The sequence below is a fragment of the Indicator indicator genome, chromosome 23 (assembly GCF_027791375.1).
Source record: "Indicator indicator isolate 239-I01 chromosome 23, UM_Iind_1.1, whole genome shotgun sequence".
Taxonomy (NCBI): domain Eukaryota; kingdom Metazoa; phylum Chordata; class Aves; order Piciformes; family Indicatoridae; genus Indicator; species Indicator indicator.
The window spans coordinates 6427166-6450763 of NC_072032.1; the positions used below are offsets into that span (position 1 = coordinate 6427166).

At 38.9% G+C, this 23598-nt stretch overlaps 1 protein-coding gene across 1 annotated transcript; it reads right to left on the reverse strand.

Moving 5' to 3' along the window:
- Positions 1 to 965: 965 nt before the first annotated feature.
- Positions 966 to 23084, reverse strand: GRK4 (G protein-coupled receptor kinase 4). The gene is made up of 15 exons (XM_054391469.1): positions 23003 to 23084; positions 22244 to 22356; positions 17882 to 17959; positions 16595 to 16695; positions 14752 to 14844; positions 13354 to 13417; positions 12404 to 12544; positions 11322 to 11512; positions 8930 to 8967; positions 6321 to 6410; positions 5262 to 5470; positions 4293 to 4430; positions 3545 to 3682; positions 2528 to 2650; positions 966 to 1019 (listed from the first exon to the last, which is right to left on the reverse strand). The coding sequence occupies exons 1-15, from the start codon at positions 23052 to 23054 to the stop codon at positions 966 to 968; spliced, it is 1623 nt and encodes a 540-aa protein (XP_054247444.1). The 5' UTR covers positions 23055 to 23084.
- Between the last annotated feature and the right edge of the window lie 514 nt (positions 23085 to 23598).

Genomic DNA, 23598 nt, shown 5'->3' on the forward strand with positions numbered 1-23598 from the left:
TACGTTTCTAAAGATTATAAGGAAAGATTATTTACAGAATTAAATTTGATACTTACTACTGCCTTGTCCTCCCCTCAGTGGCAGCGATCACTGTCAGCCTTGTAACTTTGTGTATCACAAGGTAACGGGCAGAGAGGGTGGCAAGATGAGCCCATGCTTTGTTTTTGAACCTCCTATCTGTAGTTGTAAACAATTTCATTTACAGAAAAAAAAAGAAAAAGGAGTCCCCACAGGTAAAAATAAATCCTTTTAAGAAAGGCAACCAAGTACTCAAAATACAGTCATAAAATTTCAGCATAGGTCTACTCCATGCCAAGAAACTGTACGGAAAGGATGTGTAAGAAGGGTAGAAAAGAGAAGAATGGGGTAATACAGTTTGTTATAGGATTAAGCTAAATGTTCAGAATTCTCTATATATAGAAAGACATTCCACAGAGACAAGACAGTAAAGAGCAGTTCAAAACAGCTGGCCACAGCACACTGAATTCCTTTTTTTCCTTAGCAATTGCTTGAGAGACACATTAGGTTATAGCAGTGCCGTGCTGCTGGGTAATACCAGAACTATGAAATGTATTGGTACAGCAATTTCACTGTTAAGAAAACTGCTACTAAAGAGACTAATGAACAAGAAGAGTTTTACCAGGAGCATATACAAAGTCAAGTTACATTGATGCAATAGATATTATCTCTGTACTTAAAAAAATCCTTGTATTATTTCTAGATTCATTCCACTGGAAAAAAATAATAAATCAAGATAAATCAAAGACATACAGAAACACACTCACTCAAATGGCACTCATTGCTTTTTGTACAATTAAGCTTTAGTGAAAATATACATCTTAAAACAAATGAAGTACAAATGTACAAAAATCCTTGAACTCAGATAAAAAATATATATAATACACTTTGCTACAGAGATATAAAACATTTAGTTTGCTCATCCTTTCTGATGAGAGTAAAACAATTTAAAGTCTGGAGGACTCCTGCTCATCATCACTGCAGTCAGATTTAAAGCAGACCTGCAAGACAAGACAGAGACAATTCAGCTGCAGAACTGACCACCATTGTTGGTTTGTGTGCTTTAAGGGGCACACAAAAGCTGTGGGGGTGAGGGTGGCTTTTTTTTCCAGCACATTTTACTCCCTACTAACCAAATGCTTTGGGAATATCAAAGGAAACCACAACTTGACCCCAAATCTCAAATCATTAAAGTTTCATTTAACCTTAAGTTCTTTTGTTCTTTTAACTTCACAGGACAATGAACTGCTGACTTATTACTTGCAAACCAACTGCAGACTCTCAGGCTGTAATAATTATTTTAGGACTCCTTCTCAATACATAGAACCATATCTGGGGACAGTATGAACCCTGCTGATTCAGCTGGAAAAGACTGCAGTGAGACATAAGCCTCAACTTTAGTTACACGAGATTATGGGTGCACTTAACCATTTCTTCTATTCCATTACTCTAAGTGGGGGGAAAAGTGAATTGGAAAAGGTGAATTAAAAACGACAGTACTATTATAAATCCCATTAGCATTGTACATTTAGAGAGGTGAATTGTCAGCTGATGACAAAAAATGCCATCATGCAATTTTAATACGTGGCCCTGTTGTGGCTACTTAATGATGTGCTCCCAGCAATTTTAACATCCCATTGCTCCTTGAAAGTGATTTCTGCAGAAGCGTTCTTGCTGGAGTGTACTTGTGCTTCTCAAGATAATTCCATGCTAAGTGCAGGCACACTGAGTAAGCAACATTGTGTACAACATCTTCAGCTGAAAACCTTTTCAAATAGCCTGTCTCTCCTGACCTATAAACCAGCACAATATGCCATGTGTATTTTAGGTCACACTCAATTCATGTACCTACTGGGGAGTATAAGAGAAGGCTGTGCATTAGCAGTGATTTAAACACATCCCATGTTGTTTTAGTAAAGGCATTATACTAACTCAGATATTGCAGCATTTCTTTTTTAATCCTTTTTCACATGCTCTGATTTTTAAAGAGTATTTTTACTTATTTGCTTAATATACCAGAATGATTTATTGGGAGCCCAACTTTCTAAATGAGTGAGTCCTAGGAGCTGCACTGCTCTAGCACATTCACTTCTGAGTTCCTTAGTCAGTTTGGTTTGAGTTTTTACAGAGAGGGCCTCAATTAGCTCTGAAGTCATCTCCACAGAAGTTTTTATAAATAAAACTGGCAAAGTACATAAGGAGCAAGAGCCAAACTAACATCTTCAGAAAAGAAAGACCTACAGCACAGCTGTTAACAGCACACAGTACCTTTTCCCCAGATAAGAGCTAGCAGACACTTGAAAAAGATGGAATGCTGAAGGAGGAAAAACTCCTGGAGTAACAGGGATTGCCACAGTTTCCAAACTGCAGGGCAGGGACAAAGCCGTAATAAACCAGAGGTCATTAGTTTCAGTATCCAGCAAACAACTCAGTTTATCCTATCCCAAAACTGAATAGATGTTAAGGTCTTTCTGGCAATTTTCTTACGAAAGAAAAGAACTACTCTTACCTCTCCACTGAAAAGTCTGTGAAAGAAGCCTCTCTTTGGTTTAGGAGACCTCTCTCTGTCTGGTGACACAGTACCATCAGTTTCATATGCATTGATATCTTCAAAGCATCCTGTTTCAATCATCTTTGAAAGACATGAAACAAAATATAAATGAAATATCGACATATGCCTCTCAAACAAGTTCCATGTACTATCCGTTTACTCTGGCTGGTTCAGAAATTGCTTATCTTTTGTGTTCAAGCTTTAAAAAAAAAAAACAAAAAACAAAAAACCAATACTGAGAAAGAAACTGCACAAGTAGCATTCCAGATATCACTAATCTCAGAAAGTTATTACCATCTTAAAACAGGGGGAGGACATTCATAACAGAAACTACCATTTTAAATAATTATTACTGAGTGCTACTCCTGAAATAACAAAGATTTGAATTTTCTAAATAGACTGGACTGCACATAGATGTAGCAAAATTCTAGTACTCTATGCAGAATACTAGAACACTCATTCACTGGGCAGATGAAAAAGCTTTAAGTCTGACTCAATTGATATTCAACTGTTTGTTTGGAACCTTAGAAAAGCTGAATCTGCAGTTCTGTATGACCATGTCACTGGGATACTTTGTTGACACACAGTTGTGACACACAAACAGCTTGCACTGTGCCCATTTGCTTTTGAACACTTTGAATAGCATCCCATCCCTCTCCTGTGATCAGCAGCATTGAATAATAGGTGAGAGAAGGACATGGAATATGTGGGGATATTGACATTAAATACTGTCCTGTCTGCTCTAACTATGGTGACAAGATGTCAGCTTCTATTTATGCAGATTTACCATAGATCTCCTTTTTTTAGCAAGTCATTTATGTTTCAGGGAACAACTTTTTTTCTGAAGTCTCCCAGCAAAGTCTAAACCAGAACCTTCTTAACATCTCACAGAGAAAGTTCATCCTATAATTATATCCCTCATTAAATCTTCTATAAAGCTGTGCTAAAGAAAAAAATCTGTGAAAGACACCATACCTCATTTTGCCAAGGGATTGAGACACAACCAGTAACAAATTTGGAGTAGAAGTCATCATCTGTAGTATCCAGGTTCACACCTTTCACTGTGGAGAACTGCTCTATGTCCAGGACATCTTTACAATACACGGCACGTGGCTGCAGTACAATACAAGATTGCTTCATTAAGCTTCTGGGATTTGGGGTAGGTTTCTTTTTTTGTGGGGTTGGTTTTTCATCTTTCCTAGCTAAGCAGAGGGGGAGCAAAGTGTCTGCAATTTTATATTTCACATTGATATCACCAATTCACACTGTGCTAGAAAACAGAAATCCAGAAACTTAAAACTCTCTTCACAAGGCACCTGAGCAATTCCTTTCATCCATCCTGCAAGTCACAGAAAAGAACTTTTAAGTCCAGAAACAGTCTGCAGCTTCTCTGCATTTTCTCATGGTTGTCACAATTAACTTTCTTCTGTCACCCTCCCTTGGACCCTGGAGTAATTTCTTCAAAGCTAATCTTCATTTGTTGAGCATCTGAGCTACGAAGGCAGATTTTAAGGGCTAAGAATCAGATACAAAGCTCCCTACACCACTATTGCAAGTTGGTTTGTGATCTCAGATGAAATGCAGCTATCAATGGCTACAGTGGTATTCTCCTGCCAGTTTAACTAACTTGAAAGACTTCTCTGGAGTTCACTTGATTGCTGATAGAGGATTGTGACAGTTCTTGCCTTTTCAGATACTAATCAAATCTGTCTCACCTACTTACATCTGGCAAGAAGGGAGGTTCTAACATGTTAGCTTCCAGCCTCTTGAAGTTAATGTTCTTGAAAATAGGATGTTGCTTTACAACAGCAGCTCCATCTTCAGTGCAACCCAGTCGTTCCCCTGGATTTTTAGCAAGTAGCTGTAAAGACATTGGAGAAAAGAAACAAGAGATGATCTAGCGATATAATCCTACAAATAATAATGAAGGAAAAAAAAGTCTCTCTATAAAATGTCTTTCAATAAGTTTATTTCATTACTTGGTCTTCTATTAGATAAAATCTATCCTGGTAGCAAAATGAACTGGAAATCCAAATGACAACGATCTAGGAGCAAAAACATTTTCAGCAGACAAAAAAAAAAAATCCCTGAAAGCAGATCATTTGAAGATTCCACCCAAAGTTATAGGAAAATATTTCAACTGATGTCATGCTGAAAAGATTTCACAGTACAGATTTTACTTTCAGCAAGTACAGAAGTACTTTATTTCCAGTGGCCTGAAGTAATGCACATAGTTTGCATAAAATAATAAAGAAAGCTTTTGAAGCTTTATGTATGGATGTGCCTCTTAGGAAATTTAAGAACATGCAAGACCAAAAAAAAAAAAAGCTGTTGTCTTGTCCAGGCTCCCTTAGACAATAAAACTGGTATATTACTCTGCCATTTCTCCCCATGCAGTATCAAAGTTGAACACAGTATTGTATTCCATCTGTAACTGCACCTGGTCCAAGGGACTTTTCATTCACATGATAAAAAAAGTCAATTTATGCAGCATTTCATCTTGCAGAAAGTTCTGAATTCTCTAAATTTGGTAATAGAACAATTCATGTCCAACCACAAACTTCCACCTGAACCAGAGAAAGATTTAAGAGCTCCAGCTTTGAAAAATGTTCAATGGAAGATATTAAAAATAGTTCATCTCTTAAAAAGGATTAGAAATTTAATGTTCAAACCTCTACGTCTCTTCACCCACCATCCTGCAGATGGATTTTGCCTCTTCTGAGAACTTGTCTGAATATGTTTCTTGGTCTTCCTTTACTCGCCGGTCAATCTCATCCCGTTTGACCCTTTCCTTATGCTTCCTGAATGGAGACTGTCCTTCAATCATTTCATAAATCAAGCACCCAAGACCCCACCAGTCTGGGCTGAACGTGTATTTTTCATTTTTGAGCACTTCTGGAGCTACAAAACAAAACCAAAGAAACCTCATCACGATTCACTTTAAATTGGTTTAAATACTGGGGAACCTCTCAGGTAGTCTTTTGGCTCTGTGCAGAGATCTTTTTGTAACTACTCTGTACTTCAAAGAAAATTTTATTTCTCCAGTGAGGACTCTGTTTATATCCAGGAGATGCACTGAAGTTCTTTAATGCTTAGGATGAAGTTTTGTGTACAAACTGAGAATGAAGTTTTTCCAAAGCATACAAAGAAATGAGTTGTCATAGTAACTTCTCTGCTTATTTGGGACCCTAAATCTCTTTGAAGCTCAGAAAAAAAAATAGGTACTTAAAGTTCTACCCCAAAGCTAGAATCTCCAGAGTTAAATTTATCTACAGGCTTCTATACTATCATCCTGAAGGATTTCCACCAGAGCACTGGAGAGGGACTTTTCATGAGGGTGTCGAGAGAGAGGACATGGGGGAATGGTCTGAAGCTGAGGGAGAGTGGGGTTTTATTGGATCTTAGGAAGAAGTTCTTCAGTATGAGGGGGATGGAACTCTGGAATAGGTTGCCCAGGGAGGTTATGGATACATCCTCCTTGGGGTTGTGCAAGGCCAGCTTGGATGAGGCCTTGAACAGCCAAGTCTGTTTGACAGACATAGGGGCCCATGGCTGGGAGGTTGGAGCAGGTGAGCTCTGAGGTCCCTTCCAAGCTAAGCCATTCTAGGATTCTATGATATTGTAACCTTTCTTCCCATAAAATGTCTAGTCACTAATCCAGGACCAATGCAGTTCTCTGGGCATGTCCTTCATGTACTCAAAGAAGCCACTTTTATGGTACAATCTAACCAGCCAAGGATACTTTACATACCCATGTAACCAACAGTCCCAACCCGTCCGCGGACTGTTTCTCCTTCTGGAATCTGCACAGCTAAGCCAAGATCTGAAATTCTGATATGTCCTATTGATGTTAAAATAAATTATACATAGTCAGCAAATATGAAAGCAATATCACTTTTAAACAAAGAATTTCTGTAGCATACCCCATCAACAATACATGTCAAACCATGAAACTGTTCATATACTCATAGCTCTAGGTTATTTTCCTTAACTAGAAAGGAATGATTTATGATTTTCACCTCTTCCTTAAATATGCAAAGAAGAGAGGCACACATCTAATTGATTTCCTGAAGGTCATACAGAAGCCTTTGCTGTTAAGTACTCTAATTTCTAGCTTTGGCACAGGCTGCTCCTCTAGGACAAGCAAACAATGACTGCTTGGGTTAAATTCTGTCTCTATCCATCAGACACTCGCATGTTTCCATGCTGTATTCCTAACACCAATGCTTAGCTTTCTGACCTCCCAACCAAATATCAAAATTTACTCTCCAACAAGGAAACTGTTTCCTGTACTGAGGTACCAGGCTTTTCCTCTAACAAAGTGCCCTAATAAGGCTAAGCACGAGTAGAACTGCTTTCCCTGCTCCCACCCCAAAAGCAAAGCAGCTTGGCCATAACCTACTTATTTATGTTGTAACATCTCAGAGCAATACTAGGAGTTCCCCTTCTCATCAATCAGTCTAACCATGACAGCAGCTTCTGTTTCACTTTATTAGCCAAATTTCTCAAGCTGACCACCTTTCCTACTATGCATGGCATTGACACTAGAGCCTATAACGTGGAAGTTGTCTCGTGGAAAGCTGGATGTGTCACAACCAATGCTGCTCAGATGGGAAAACAGTCCAAGCAGAGGAGCAATGGGAGTAAGTTCACCACCTTTCCTTACATTCTCATGGACACAGAGTTCTTTGCCAGACAGACTCAACAGTAAATGATTCAAGATAGTTCAAAGCAAGAACTGTATTGACAGAATGCTGTTTTAAAAATACCTAAGGTACTTTATAGTAAGAGTATGAAGGGCTTGTCAGATGAAAGGGCATTTTCAACTCTATTTCAGAGCAGAAAATAACCAATCTCCTGTATCAGACAGATTCAGAGTGAAGAAAAGCACAGGAAAACAAAATCCACACTTACTTCTACTACTGGATATAAGGACATGGATGCTTACTTACAGAAACATAACAGATTCACAGATTAATTCAGGCTGGAAGAGATGTCAGAAAGTCTCTAGTACAACCTCCTGAGCAAGCAGTCAGACCAAAGTCTTCAAGTTTTTTTAATTCTTGTCTAGAAAGCCTCAAAGAGTGGAGGCTGCATCACCTCTCTGAGCAGCCTGTTCCAATGCCCAGTGTCCTTTTGTGTACATATTCTCAGTAATTCAAAAAGCTCTACAGCATCAGTCTTAGTAGCATATTAATTTCTTATTTATACATGATAAATAATCAAGTGGTGAGGAGAGAGTGAAGAAAGTCAAGTGCCCCTCTATATACCAATTGGACATAACTAAATGCTCCTGGAGCAGCAAATGCTATTTTAAATACAGTCAGATACTTTTCCATTCCCTGACATCTGATGAAGAACCCCTTTTCAAGTGCATGATCTGAGCTCCTGAAGCTATCTTCTAATTACTCCCCTCTGCTGTCTGGAACAAGATCAGAATATCCCTGGCAGAGAGAAAACATTCTAGTGCAGTCCTGCAAGGCTGCATTTTTTCCTCAAAGAAGCCTCCAGCTTTTGCAAGACACTGCTGGAGAGAAAAATTCAAGAATGCATTTGATGTCTAGCAAGGCTTTAGCTCTTGGAAAGTGCCTTATGCCAAGCCCTCACCTTTTTAGAAATGTATCAGTCAGAACATGCTGACTTCAATAAAAAAAAAATGTGTTAATGACTTCAAAAGCAGTTCTTCCTCCACTGAAGTACTTGGCAATTGCAAGAACAAACTGGCCATACTCATCCACAGCTCCATGAGGAGGTAATTGCTGCACATAGTCTACATTGAATTCAAAAGATCTTGATAAATTTCATACAAAGCCAATAAAGAAAGCACATTTGGCTTTTGAAAAACAAGGAACTACAAACATGTCTTTATATTGTTTGTACTTCCTTGATTCCTTCCAGCCACACGTGAGTCAGTGATCATCAGACCTGTTTTAGCTGAAAGGTTAAGCTGAGATGCTTCAGAATTCTTTTCTTCTTGCTTAACCACTAGAGTTTGCTATGTAAAATTCTGACCCCTCATCTAACAAATCATGTTTCCATAGTCAAAGAAAAGGAGAACAAATCCATATAAAAGTGTAGTCATCTTAAATCAAGGGAAAGGAGGTGAAGAAGGAGCAAAAGGCAGAAGCAGCCATTTGAAAGTGGGAAAGTGACCCCTCCAACATTGCCACTGTCATCTCTTGAAGATCCCCATTATTATCCCTACCTTCTAAAAACCAAAGTTGTTTTTTTTTTTAGTTACTAACTAAAGTTAACAGTTGTCAGTCAGGTCCCTTTTATCATGAAGAAATCCCTTTGGTTTCTGGCAGAGTATTAATTAGATCTGCAATTTCCAAAATACTAATTTTAGTCAGTACTTACCACAGTCATCAAGGAGTATATTCTCAGGCTTCAAGTCTCTACAGATTAAACAGAAGAGAAATGTAAGTTATACAAAGGCAAAATTATTAGCCAGCACCAAGTGCAACTGAGGCTGCAAAAGATTTCTTGGTTCTGATTAAAGGCATTTTGCCTGGTTCCATCTATATGTAAAAAAAAAAAAAAAGTGAAGCTGAGGACCTAGAATACAAACAGTTTAACCATAGAACTTGAAATCCACTTTTCTTCATCACTCTTTTATCCATTTGTATTAACAACAGCAATTACTATCTCACAACCTTTCCCTACACAACAGTAAACTCCTGATAAGAGCCACCAACTTACAGCCAAAGTTGTGCTCCTAAGTCAAAGACATTTCTCCTGGCAGTATCAGCCACACAACCTCACAATGATAAAACACTTGAGTGCCTGCTGCAGTTAGATGCTGATCCCTTGATCTATTCCATCCTAGGGGTCAGAATATCAAGAGTAATATTCCCCAAAAAGCAGTTTCCCTTATGAAGCAGAGGAAGGGCCAGAGGACTACAAAGCTCACAATGGTAAGAGGTTCATTTAAAAAGGTTAGACAAAAATGATGTATTTGATTTTCAATTGGACTAAACAAGCACTAGTCTGTTCTATAGTTTACATTAGCCCCAAGACTAAACATAATCTGATGTGAACAACAGGCAGGAGGCAGGCAAGGAGCTACTTATGTTTATTCACTACAGCTTTAAAAGGTCTTCGAGACTGATCTTTGACCTTCCATGGCACTAGGGCAGCTACATGAGTTTGTGAGGAAAATCTCTGTATTCAAGCAGCCTATCTGATAAAAGCCACTACTATCCTTGAGGAGTGGGGTAACTCCTGCAGGAGAACTCCAGCAATTAAGTCCTTTTGGAAAGCAGACACTTGTTCCCCGCTCTGTCTTAGGCAAACCCTGACTTTTTATGCAGCAGATGGATGAAGAGCTTCACTACTGCCCAGCCCTGCCTGTTTGCTTATTTTTCTTATGTCAGCAACATATGGCAAGCTACAGCCACTTGCACAAACTCCCATTGAAAGGCAAACTGGCTGAGTTGCTATCACAGAGCAGTGCAGGGCCCTCCTTCCAGCTCTGCACCTGTTCTTGTAATTCAGTGGGAACCCCATGAACAAAACGGCACAACTTTCTCCAGGGTCCTACAGACAGCAGTAATGCCACCTCCTGAAATTCAGTAAAGTGGTAAAAAGACATACAAAATTGGTGTTAACTGACAGAAAAGTTAGGTCTAGGCTCTCCACTTTATGAGGCATTCTGCTACTGATGGTAACGTGTCCCAAATATCACAGATTTTAACATCACTGACTTCCATTCAAACTGCCATCCCAGAACTGAAGAAACTGACCAGATAATCTGTGGGCTTTTGTTGGATTTCTTTTGTTTGAGGATTTCTTTGTTGTTGTTTTGTATTTTAAACAATCAGTTTTGGTTTTACTTGGGCAATTGGAAATGACTTACTCGTAGCTGATCAAACCACTCAACCTACACATGTGCCAAAACACACTGTACCATGGCAAAGTTGGCCAAATTCTTTGGGGAACCACACTCAACAACCAGCACAAGCCTGATTTACTCTGTGGTTCTGCTGCTTTCTGTTGTGTGTGTGTTAGTCTTCTGTACTGGGGAGGGAGAAGACTTAAGTTTCATTATATTAAAGTTATGCAAGGTTATACTTTGAATCTTCTTTGAAAACAAGTGGTACTTGGTGTTACACACCAAAAATTTAAAGAAAGCATTCTTGGTCCACCACTAAGTTTGGTTTGCTTGTTTTGTAAAATTAATGCATGCCAGGGGTTAAATGATGTATGCTCTGAGGCAGAAAAGATCAGGAAGACCATACAACCTCAATTACAGTGCATGAGCCTTCTAATAATTGCATTAATTCAAAGGCAATAAAGTATTGCAGGGCCCTAAATAAAATCAGAAGAAAGAGGGCAAAATGGATCATAACTGACTTCTTACCCTTTTGGGTCTAATAAGCAAGGCAGGAAGGGACTACTACAACCTTCTGTGAACTTCTGCTTTAGAGCAGGTGGGCATACAATCCCATGTTCCTAAAACTTATTTGAATTACTAATGAATTGGCTTCCTAAATAATAATCTACTTAAATTTCACAAACAAACCTTGAATCAACTTTCTAATGTTTTAGAATACAGCAAGTATCTATACGTAAATTAACACTAAGATGACAAATGACATCAGTAATTCTGAAAGTCATGCTGTGAAAAGGAAAACTAAACTTTTTTTTTCCCTTTTACTATGAACTTGAAGTACAAACTTGTTTGAACAGAAAATAACTAATATATTCAATGCTGAACAGACACAGAAAATTCAAGGTAGATGACACTCACCTGTAAACAATTCTCTCCTTTTGCAAATCCTCTAGACCACAGCACAGTTCTGCAGCATAGAAAATAGCCCTTTCTTCATCAAAGCCAGGATTTCCCATGTTATATATGTGAAACTTCAAGTCCCCTCCATTCATTATGGTTAATACTAAACACAGGGCATCTTTTGTCTCATATGTATAGGATAAACTAACCTAGAAATGGGGCAGGAGGAAAAGGTGACCATTAGTCACTCATATACTGCAACACAACTCAAAGATCTGTTCTCCAATACAAGTAACATCAACTCCTTTTTTTGAAAGAAAAAAAGATCAAAAGAAAACAGAACAAAGTAAGTAGAGAATTGGTCTTGTCATATTCAGACTAATTTGCACAATTACACAAGCTCTACATCACCACACAGAAGTTTACTGACCTATCTGCTTAGATATCATAGAGCTCCACCCAGACAATATATTTATTGAAAACTCTCACAGAAATGCAAGATATGCAACTTCTAATGGCAATTAAATGTCAGACTCTTACAAAGTTGCCCCTTTTAAAGTGCACTTATGAATGACCTCCAAAAATTAAATTAGAAGTCAGCACTGATTACAAGAAAATTAGGTGTATGTGGGGTAAGAAAGCAAAGAAGTGCATTGGAAAAAGAGACAGAGAAGAGAAAAAATAAGATGGAATTACATATATGTAATATCTTCTTTCTTAAACAGACAAACATTCAGTCATAGGCTGTAGCAGAATTTGAGTGATTATTCAAGTCTGAGTCCTAAAGAATAATCTGTTCACCTTTGAACACAGGACAAAGATACAGTGGCATGAGCATGCTGAAACACAACCTGATGTTCTGGTTGTTATGTGAGAAAAGGTAGCAGAATAAAAAGGTAGCAGGATAAAAAAAAAGTCTTCTTCACAGACTACTCACAATTACATACCAAATGTACTATTTATACCAATCATTTCCTTCAGTAGTCACTCATTCTCTAAAGCAATTAAAAAATGTCTTGTGCCCACCAGCTCCTGAAGAGACTGAAATAAAGCAAATGAAGCAAGATAAACTTCTGAGAGGATCAAAAGTAGATACTTACTACAAACCTACTATTCACTTTTTCTAGAATCCTTTTTTCATTCAGAGCCATTGATTCTCCTTTCCTTTTCTTGATTCTCTTCTTTTCTAGCTTTTTACAAGCATACATTTTTCCTGTTGCCCGTACTTGACAGGCACACACCTGAAAAAGAAGGCAACTGTCAGAGATGCTGGGGAGGTTTAATTCATTTCTTTTAAAGAGGATAAAATTATATTTTCTTTTTGCCAACTCTTGCATGCTTTCATAAAATGAAGGTCTGTAAGCATCAAGACAGCTTTCAGCCATCAAATAACTCTGAGGGGTCACAAAAGCTGTAACAGAAGTAGAAAAATGGATCATACAGGAGAAAACTCATTTCTGCTGGGGGTAAGTAGTTCAGTAAAACCATGGCTCTTGTGTTGGTGAAACACATGGCTGAGGTAAAAGTCTCTGTCCAGGAAAGCAGGATAGGACAAATATCCACACCTTAACCAACCAGGAGGAAAATAACCGAGTAACCCTCCTTCCTCTTCAGTAGAGGGCTCTGATTAAAACATGTGAGGGGGACAAAATTCTGGTTAAAACATGTAAGGGTAAAAAAAAGCCCAGTGAAGTATAAACAGAATTAGCAAAATCTATAGATTTTCATATTAGATTCATGAATATTCTACATCATTATTCATCAGAAACTACGTTCTTTTTGCCAGGTGACATTTATAAACAGAAGCAACCAATGTCAATCAGGAAAGTTTTCTCTAACTCCGCATCACTACAATGCTGAAATGAATGCATTAAAAGAAAGCAGTTTGGATTGATGAGTTTGACAGGTAATGTGTCAGTTGTATATTGTGAGTCAAGAGTTTAAAAACTGCTTCTGCTCTGTATTCACCTTCGTGTTTTCTGGTTTGGTTTTTTTTTTTTTTTCCTTATCCTTAAGGATTACCTTGCAGAGAGACACTTCTGTTACTCACCTCTCCAAATCCACCTTTGCCTAGTACTCGGTAATGCCTAAATGTGTGCTTGGTCACTGGTTGCCTGATTAACAGAAAGAAATGATTACTGCAACAGGAATTAGGGGTGCTAGTGATCCCCTCCCCACTCATTTTCTCCCTTCTGTTCTATGCTCTCAACAGCTGCCTTGACCTCATGAAGTCACTGTTAAACTGAGTTCCAGCAGAAAGGGGTGCTGCCATGACAAGCATTGGCTCCCTCATGTGGTCAGCAGACACTGACACTACCAGGGAGAAAAGCTGATCGCTTGGGCCCTTTGCTGCTTATCTGTTGTCATCAACAGCCCATTTATCAGCTCCAGTTGCCCCCTCTTAGTTGCAGTATGCTGACATGTAGGCTGCGTTTCAGAGAGACCCTGCTTACAACGCAGCACTGCAAAGGTAAGCCAGTTCTGCTTTTGCATTGCTGCTTAGCTTTTTCAGACATTAAAAGAGTTGAGGCATGCAACAACAGTTCAAGAGATGAATTGTTGAAGTACTGATGTAGTGAAAGAGGAAGAGACAGCTGAAGGCAGTAAAGGTGTCAGCTATTCTGTGCTACAACACTGCTAAAGGTGTAGCAGAGCAGGGTTGTTTCATGGTGCTGGGGTTGGTGGGGTTTTGTTTAAAAAAAAAACATTCATTGTTAAAGCAGTTTTGTTCTCAGGACAACCAATGAAGGTTCATTTGATAGAGAATTTTCATTGCATTGAGTACCTTGCCCAGTTCACTTTCTGGATTTTGCTGCTGATTTAGTGAAAAGCCAGCAGATAACTGGAATTTACAGTAAAATTAAAGCTCAAGCACCTTAATGTTTGACTATGTGATCATGATACCCAGCAGTGCCACATTAGAATCAATTTGTACCTTCTGAAAAACTTCAGACACTCATGTAGGACTGATTTAAAAGCCAAACTAGATCTGATACACACAGATCTTGCTGCCTTGTAATTATTAGATCTGTCTGTACAACCCTCGAAACCCAATTAGTTCCCCAATCACCCAGTGGGTTAGAAAACTGGATGAATGTGCTTATTAACCACAATTTAGACCACAGGTCAAACTAAAGGATGCTAGCATTCCCAAGAAAGACTGCTATCCCACTGCACACTCGAAAGCCAAACGTATGTCCATATGATACTTAATTTGCATTTACCCAGCACAAATCTACCACTTAAAGACTACTTGACATGGACTCCTCTGTTGCAATATTTTCTCTCTTGCTGTCCCATCAACTTCACCCTGTACAGGTTGTATTTCAGATCATTTCTTAGCCAGCCAGTGCCATTCCTCAGGGCTCTGCAGCATTTCTAGCATAACAAGCAGAACTGTCCACAAAGTAAAGGAAAATTCTAATGCAAACATTAGAAATGAACTCACTTTTCCAGCCATTTCCACTGCAAAAACCGGGAAAAATACACACTGTCCTGGTAAGCTTCAAAAGGTCCTCTGCTTAGGTATTCATGGACAATTCTAGCAACAGGAAAATAAAAATCAACCTTCTACTTGAAAAAAAAAGCTGATAAAGCAGGAGGTGCTATCAATCTGTTAAAGCAAACTGAAACATACCAATGAAGCTGCAGGCTTCATTGACATTGCCACTGTGCTCTACAATGGTTTTAACCCAGATGGCTCACAAAGTGAGAGCCTGTGCCAGAAAACTGTTCCTGTCAGAACAGCAGTGAATGCCAACCTACTGTAACACTGAGCAACCAGAAAGTTGGACCTCTGCATTCTAATTACATGTCTTCAAGCCCACCTAAACATCAGTCTTTCAGCAGCTATGCAATGCAAAAATGACCCCACAAATATGACCTTCCTGAAAGATATCTACAGGAAGGTATTAACATCTTTTCATACATTCTTTGGAGACTGGTAAGGGAAATCTTATTTTAGGGTTGGAAACAGAAATGCCACATCCAAACCTGAATACCAGGTGCTTTATCATTCCCCTTAAACTAAACACACCAAGATGGAGGAGGAAAAGAAGCCATTCAAATAGTATTCAGCTATTTATTGGCAAGAGGAAAGGGGATGACCTATATGACAGATCCTCCATCTGAGACATGTTTTATTAGGTGTTCTCACACATCCCTTTCAATCTTATGATCTTGGGTTATTATAAAGCCTGCTTATTTTTGTTGTCAGGGAGATGACCCAAGCAGTGACAAAACATGTTGCAATCCTTCAGACATGATCAAGCATGCCTTGAAGAACCAGTAATATCAGAAACATAAAGGCTTCAGAGAGACATGCAACACTGGTTAACCTGCCACCTGGATGCGTTCCTGTGTGATTTGCTCTAGGTGATCCTGCTCTGGCAGGGGGGTTGGACTGGATAATCTTTCAAGGTCCTTTCCAACCCCTAACATTCTATGACTTTGTGATGTTCCCCCACGGTGCTACTGCTGTGTCAAATATCACCTCATGGCTCCAAAACAAAACCAAGTTGGGTGTGTTTGTGTTAACTCTCACCATCCTTCCTCAAATCAACCATTTTAATGGAGTAACCATTGCCTCAAAAACAGCTCAAGCTGTTTTCAAGAACCATGAATTGTGTAACATTATTCAGAAAGCTTTCAAGCTCCAGTTTGGAACCACACATTTTTCTGAGTAACTTCATCACAGAAGAGACGTCACTCAAAGAGTAAGAATACGAGAGAAGTACTATTCTACCTTACAAGACAAACTTGGTAGCAGATAATAGTGTGACTTTATGCCAAAATAGCATAAACATTAAGGAAAAAGCTCTGCAGAAGTCAAACATCTAAATCACATCTGAAGGAAACCAAATTTCTTCTCCACACTCACTTCAAGAGCTGAATTGTTCAAGTATTGATGTAGTGGAAGAGGAAGAGATAAACAAGGGCAGTAAAGGTGCCAGCTATTCTATGCTAAAACACTCCTAAAAGGTATAGCAGAGCAGGGTTGTGGTTTTTTTTATAAGAGCTTTCATTGTCAACGCAACTTTGTTCTCAGGACAACAAAAGGAGGTTCATTTGCTAGAGAATTTAGTAACTGAGTAACTTTCCTAGTTCTCTTCCTGGCTTTTGCTACTACTTCAGTCCAATAAAGATTCTGGATAAATGGAATTTACCATAAAACTCACTCATTTCAGAGACTAAATACTGCTGGCTGTGGTAAGTTCACCTTTCATTTCTCTCAGAAGCACAGCAACCTCTCTTGTGATACTCAAACTCAGCACTGTGCATTTTTAACTTACCTAGTACAATCCATAAAAAGATCTTTAGAAGGATTCTTTTCCAGTCTTGCTTTACATTCATTTACTGTTTCCTGAGGTATTTCTGGCAAGTGTGCTGTAGACTTGACATAATTAAAAACAAAAAAGGCAACAATGAAAGGCATTTTTGTAAATCAATTAAATCAATGGAGTAAGTAAAAGTTCTGTATTAAAAGTGAAACATAATCTTCTGTATTAAAAGTGAAATGGAATCTTCTAATAGGGGAAAAGGAAAGGAATGGTCTGGCTAAACAGAAAGCCAATAAGTCATGTTCAGGCAACATTTTTATTTGTTCCCTATTACAGAGAATGCATCAAAAGCTATTACAATTATTTACTAGTTCAGTATCCAAGGAAACAAACTTGGCAATAAGTCAGTCTTCTTTTTCTATCCTTAAGTCTGCCACCACAAAAGCAAGTTATCTGTTTGGCTTGGCAGGATGCAAGGAAGGGGAAAAAAACACACACAAGTTGGGAAACTGTTTCAAATCAGCCCAAAGAAATCTGTTTGTTTGGTTTTTGTTTTTTTTTTTTTTTACTTCTGGTAGCCCCAAAGAAAGTGCCAGAAGTCCATCTGCTTTTAAGGCATCTGCAAGACTTTTATTTGGAGTGAAGTCTTCTCAAGATGACTGAAGTAAGAGAAGAAGAAGGTGCAGCTACTCATAGAAAGCAAATGTCTAATAACATAACCACAGAACAACTTCTACTGGATACCAAAGAAGAGACTCTTGCATGTAATAGATCTTGGTTTTTAAAAGAGCAGCTACTAATGATCTCCACAAAAAAATACAGAGAAACAGGATGCTCTAGAGCAAACCAAACCAAAACTGCTTTATGCTTTGGGGAAATCTACAGCAATCCTGAAAATTTACAGCAAACTAACTGAGGCCACAAAAGAGTCTGAAAGAAGGCAGAGGATTCGAGTAATTCCTCATTCTCATGTCTTCAAGACTACAAAGCTTAGAATTAATTTGTTAGTAAGTTTTCTACAGATGCTAAATGAGTTTAAAACATATCTTTACTTGAGAGCAGCATTTTATGAGAATACATAGAATAAATCCCAGTGGCAGTTGCCTAAAAGCAGAAATCAGTCAAGGTTTCTGCTAAAGCTGGTACGTTTCACACTTTCAGAAGGCAGTATACCTTTCAGAAAGACAAAAAGGGGGCTAATGCAGTTTGATGTACTAAAAATGCTGCAACCACTTAAATCTCTATTTATCTGACACAAAACTCTTGAGAGAGTATTTTGCAAGATAAGAAAATACTCACCCCATTAGTGAAGTAGGTCTCTAAAACTTTCAGGCCACAGTCAATTCGCTTTTCATCTGAAGACACCTCATATTCTGCCTAGAGAATGGAATGGGAAAGTAAATTACGTTCAGAGCTAGTTGGCACTGCAGTCTTTTACATGGTGCTAGGTAAACGTGACCAGGAATAACACAATGCCCCCAAAAGAAAAGGAACTGAAGGCTCATTGTTGAAAAACTAACTAAAGATTTTTTAGACTACATAATGAAACACATCTGAACAGCCTTAAGCACATGTGTTTAACTTTTGGAAAACATGCACCAGCTAACAGTTAGTCTAAATGCTATTATAGACATTGCATCCTAAAGGCTAGACTAGATAAATGACAATGAAATACCATTTATGTAGTATTGTAGGACACAATGATCCAGGTGGGAAATAATTAGTTCTGTTTAATTTAAACATCAGTTCTGCTGAATATCTTTATCGATGATTAAGTTAAGGAGATTGAAGGCATCCTCAGTATGTCTTGCAGAGGAGATTGAGGGCATCCTCAGTATGTCTGCAGATGACACTAGGTGGGCAGGGTGCAGTGAACTGCTTGAGGGTAGGAAGGCTCTACCGAGGGACCTGGACAGGCTGGATTGCCAAGTTGGCCAAGGCCAACTGTATGAGGTTCAACAAAGAAGCAACAATCTAGAAGCAGACACAGAAGTTACAATGCTTAAAGAGAGTAACACAGAATCTGGGGAAAGATTAATTAGAAAATAGCAGATTCCAAGAGCAACTTGTACTGGCTCTGCAAGCTGGGCCAACTCAGTCAAAGCTTATTTTGTATGTCAGAAGGTAAATGCATACACCCAGAACAAAGAATGCATGGCACAACTCCCACAAGACTGCACCATACAAAACAACATCTTGATTTAGTGGGACAACAACCACTAAGAACCTCATAGAAAGTTCCAAGTGACTGATCTAACGGAAAGAGAAGTTATGTACCTCTGTAAAGAAACCAGAACACTGGCAAACAGCTCAGGAATCCAACACACACCACTGGAAAGAAGAGATCCCTGAACTCCAGTTCTGCAATCAATTGCAACTAACCCACACTGACTCACTGCTAAGTCATCAACATCTTTTTCTGCTGAGATACTATGCCATCAACCATTTCAGCACAGCCCTCAAATCCATGAGCAGCTGCATGCCATTGGTTTTGCTCCTTAAACTCCACAGCAGTCAGACTGATGGCAAGGAATTCTTCTGCAACTACCAAACAACCTGAGGTCACAAAAGCCTTCTACATTCCCAGTGATGCCAGAGTAGTCACTAACTAAGCACAAACAGGTAGGCACACAGGTGAGAAGATTCTGTCATTTAAAAGGAAATTTAGGAGACAGCCTTGTCAACTAATTTCTGTTACTCACACAGCTTAAGAGGGAAATTTCAGCTGTCATCCATTCTTTTTCAGACTTGAGCAACCTTGTCTCCAGCTAGTGAAATGAGTCACTAGATGACTGGATACTGTAATTCCTCACTTCAATTTCTATCATTTTTATTCAATTATTTCACAACTGTTCTTTCTGTAAAGCCAAGCTGACCCCAGACTTTTAAGGTCACACCTTTTCAAGAGTTAAAGCTTACCAGTCTCAGCATTCTGTACAGGGAGATCACACAGCATTGTGCTACTTTGATTTTGCCATTTTTTGGCGTCCTGAAACAATCATGCTGCTGCAATCACATTGTTCCTTATAAGAGGGTCAGAAAACTCTTTTGATTAAGAAGCAAGGCTCTTAAGACTCTGGCATTTTATGCCAGAAAGTTTCTTTTCAGAAAGAAAAGTCTAAAATTTATTTAAAAAAAATTAAAAAGGCAAAACTCCAGGTAAACCTCCCCCCAAAGCATGGCCCTTCCCTTCACATTACTGCCTTACAAACAAACCCTACAATAAAAACCTCTCAACACCACCCCTGCAAATTAAAAAGGAAAAAGCTTGAACAAGCTTGCTGAAGTCCACTCCAGAAGAGGGAATATGGCTAACTCAGGAACCCATCTGTAAGAGATAGAAGGTATTTCATTTCCCTCCCTTGATCAAGACAACATGCTAGCTTTCAGCTCATGAAAGAGAGATTTCTGTTTCAGTGATTCCCAAGGAGACTTCTTCATTACAATTTTTTCAAATGGAAGTTAAAAAATAAAACAAAAAAAAATTGCAGAATCATCCTTCCCATGAGATTATCTCAAGTATGGAAGTCTTTGATAATTCAAGAAGGTTGCAATCCATGTAACATTACAGACTGCATATTTAAAACAATTCAAAATTTTCAGTTACTGTAAAACACTGCAGGTACTTCTGAGAGACAATTTCACCTGAAAAATGACATCTGTAGAGCTCACACATGCCTGCTTTACAGGTCATGCCTGTAACTTTTTTTCTCCCTCATGCTGCCAAAGATTCTGTTACTCTTTATCCAATCTTTTAAGGATTAAAAGCGTGTAGAAATTGCAACCATTGAGGGCACATTCACAGTTGTCAGGGCTTTCCCCATTATGCCATGCTCATTAAAGGCTCTTGTTTACATTCACTTTGGGATATTTAGCTCCATTGTTCTGGATTTCCATTCAATCCATTCTGTGCCTCCAACTGTCAAATTGGTCTCCAGAATTGGATGCTAGAACAGCTCCTAAGAGTCACAAAAGTATGGTGAAATGCACCTGGGGAGCAAGCCTGACTGCACACAAAATTCATTGCCAAGTATAAAGCAATTCTACTTATTTGACACTAAATTTCCTTCTTAGCTGATGGAGTGCTAAGTTTATACTCCCACAGAGAGAAGAAGGATATGCTGAAGTGGAGGGTGCAGTAATAATGCCACATATTTCCTTACCCTCTAAACCTTTCAGAGCCATTCTGCATTCCAGTACTGTACTTTGGGACACATGTAAGCAGCAGCAGTACCCTAATTCTACCTTCTCTGGTCATTTGTTCCCTGAATTTAAGAACAAAAATGGGTGGGATGAGAAAAACTGTTCTTTTGGCAGCCATCTCAATTTGAGAGTATATTCTACTGTAAAAGACAAAGAATAAAAAGCTCTGAGCTATTATTCTCTCCTCTTACTGTCTGTCTTGTGCCTGCCCACTCATTACATTCCCCCTCCCCAGGAGGGTTTTTTCTGAGGATTTCTTACAAATCATGGCTGTGGGCACACTTTCTTCCTCTCCTCGTTCTTTAGTGGTAGATACCAAGATGCAAATATATCAATACAAAACAACTTCCTTGGTCTCTAAAATCTGTCTTCCCTCCTTCCATAGATGGTTCCCTATGTTTCCAGCTCCATTGTATCTTTGTTTAATTAGCACAGTCTGTCTAGCCTAGGGCTTCCATGCAAGTTGTAACATTTTCAAGTCTATGTTTACAACATTTTCAAGTCTGAGTATGGTAAGTAAGAGCCATTCTAGCATACTCTTCTAGGCTCAAGAAGTCAAGCAGCATGTCTTTCTAGAAGTAATTCTCTTATTCCCATCATGGCCATTTTTGTATCTCTGACCACACCAAGATGGCAGGGATTTTATGCTAAGTGTTAAACATCTTCCTTTATGTAACACAGCCAGAGTTTTTTTGACATTTATCAAAAGTCACAGCTTCAAAGCTGGTAAAGAACAAATGGCCTGTGCTGTCATGTACGCAGCACTGGTAAGCACATGTGTCAAAGAGAAAACTAGTATTTTATTAAATTGTTGTTAACCACAGTAGTCAGCCAAGCCCCACACTTGCCCCCTTCACTCCCTCCCCAGTAATAATCATGAGAGTAGAAGTGAGAAAACTTGTGAGCTGAGACAGAGACAGTTTAATAGATCAAACAAAGCTGCACACACGAGCAAAGCAAAACCAGAATTTCATTTGCTTCTTCCCACTGGCAGGCAGGCAGGTGCTCAGCCATCTCCAGGAAAGCCTAACAGCTACTTGGCAAGACAAACACCAGAACTGCCTCCCCTTCCCTCTTCTTTCCCCCAGCTTTTATTGTTCAGCACGGCCTGATGTGGCAAGGGCCACCCCTTTGCTCAGCTGGGGTCAGCTGTCCTGGCTGTGCCCCCTCCCAGCTTCTTGTGCACCACCAGACTACCCCCTGGCAGAGCAGCGTGAGAAACACAGAAGGGGCCTTGATGCTGTGTAATCACTGTTCAGCAACAACTAAAACATCTTTGTTATCAACACTGTTTGGGTCAAAAATCCAAAACATAGCACAGCATGAACTACAAGGAAGAAAATTAACTCTGTCTCAGCCAAGGCCAGCAGGAGAAAAAAAAAAAAAATTGAACTTTAGGAAACAAAAATGGGTAAGCTATTGCCTATTGATCTCCATCTCCAGATTCTCACTGCTTACCACTGCATCCAGAAACTCAATGCATCTTTTCAGATCTGGTCTGGAATCACAGAACTGCCTGAAGAGAAGTCTTCCTATGGGCTGTTTGTCACAAAGCTGGTTATAGTCTCTTTCTGAGAAAGAAATAATAAGTACATATCTTTATTTTCATCTGTCACGACATGGTCCTTGCACTCCATGAGAATATGTCAAAAAGCCATCACTAAACCACAAAGACTTTACATTAACATATTTAGCAAAGGCATCAAAACCATGCAGTGATCCCAAAGACCAGTGAAACACTCACTTCCAGCCACCCTTGTCTCTTCTACACCATCCCATTTATTAAAACCCCACTGAACCATATGGTTAATTTTCATTTCAGCTGGGAGGTGGAAAGCAATACTGTGAAACAGCAATCCCAAAGCAAACAAGATTGTTTGGAAAGAAGGAATACAAGATAATAACAGAAAAGGTTATAAAAATATTACAGGACTTTAAGGGAAAAAAGGGAACTGCATTACCACATTGTTGAAACTACAAGATGCTTCCTTATTCACTTATCCTTTAGGACCTGTTTCCTTTAACAAACAAGGAGCTGGGACACAGCTTTTATCTTTTCATAAATCTATCTTCTCCTAAATTCTCCACCACATTACAAGTTTAGCTTTTTTCTCCTAGTTAGCATTCAGAAGCAAGGCAGAATCTTTTCTGTTAACACCACCAAACTCTTACCCTTCCCTTTCAAAGACCTCGCAGACTGTTCTGCAGGACACCTACCGATGGAGCATCTAATACCTTCGCAGTGACTCACAGGGGGCAACTTCAGCATCTCTCTCCATTTTTTACTACGCCCACTCCGTTTCCCTAGGAGAAAAACATGAGCAATGTAAAACACAACTCTACATCAGAAAAAAATTGAAACATTAACAGCATAAAATTGGCCACTTCTGCACAGATCTGTGTGATTGGTTTTCATGTCTAGGAAGAAATCCATCTAGAAGGATACCCAAACCAGTAACAAAGTTGACACAGAAGAATTTTTATATGAAACACTTTTAAAAGTGCAGAAAATCTTTTGCAAGACAAATATTTTGCCTTTTGGCTGTGCACACAGAGTACCTCTGCAGAGACAAAGCAAACATCTAGGCATTCCGAACATTACAAACAAAACTGAGCCATCAAAGACAGAAATATGAAAAAATAAATAGGTAATTATCTCTCAGGGATGGTGCAGAATAGAAGATGTTGAAAGTTAAACAACAAAATAGAAAAGATTTCTCAAACACCTTTTGGATAATCAAGTTGTACATAAATGCCCTCTTCTTTAAATGGCAGTATTAAGAGTAGACATCACTTATAAATGAGTGGGTATT

Coding starts and splice junctions, on each gene's coding strand:
- GRK4 (XM_054391469.1), bottom strand. CDS start 23,054: ATGCTGAAGTTGCCCCCTGTGAGTCACTGCGAAGGTATTAGATGCTCC. Junction 4,431..5,261: donor CAAAATCCATCTGCAGGATG/GTGGGTGAAGAG, acceptor ATGTCTTTACAG/CTACTTGCTAAAAATCCAGG. Junction 1,020..2,527: donor ACAGACTTTTCAGTGGAGAG/GTAAGAGTAGTT, acceptor CTTGTCTTGCAG/GTCTGCTTTAAATCTGACTG.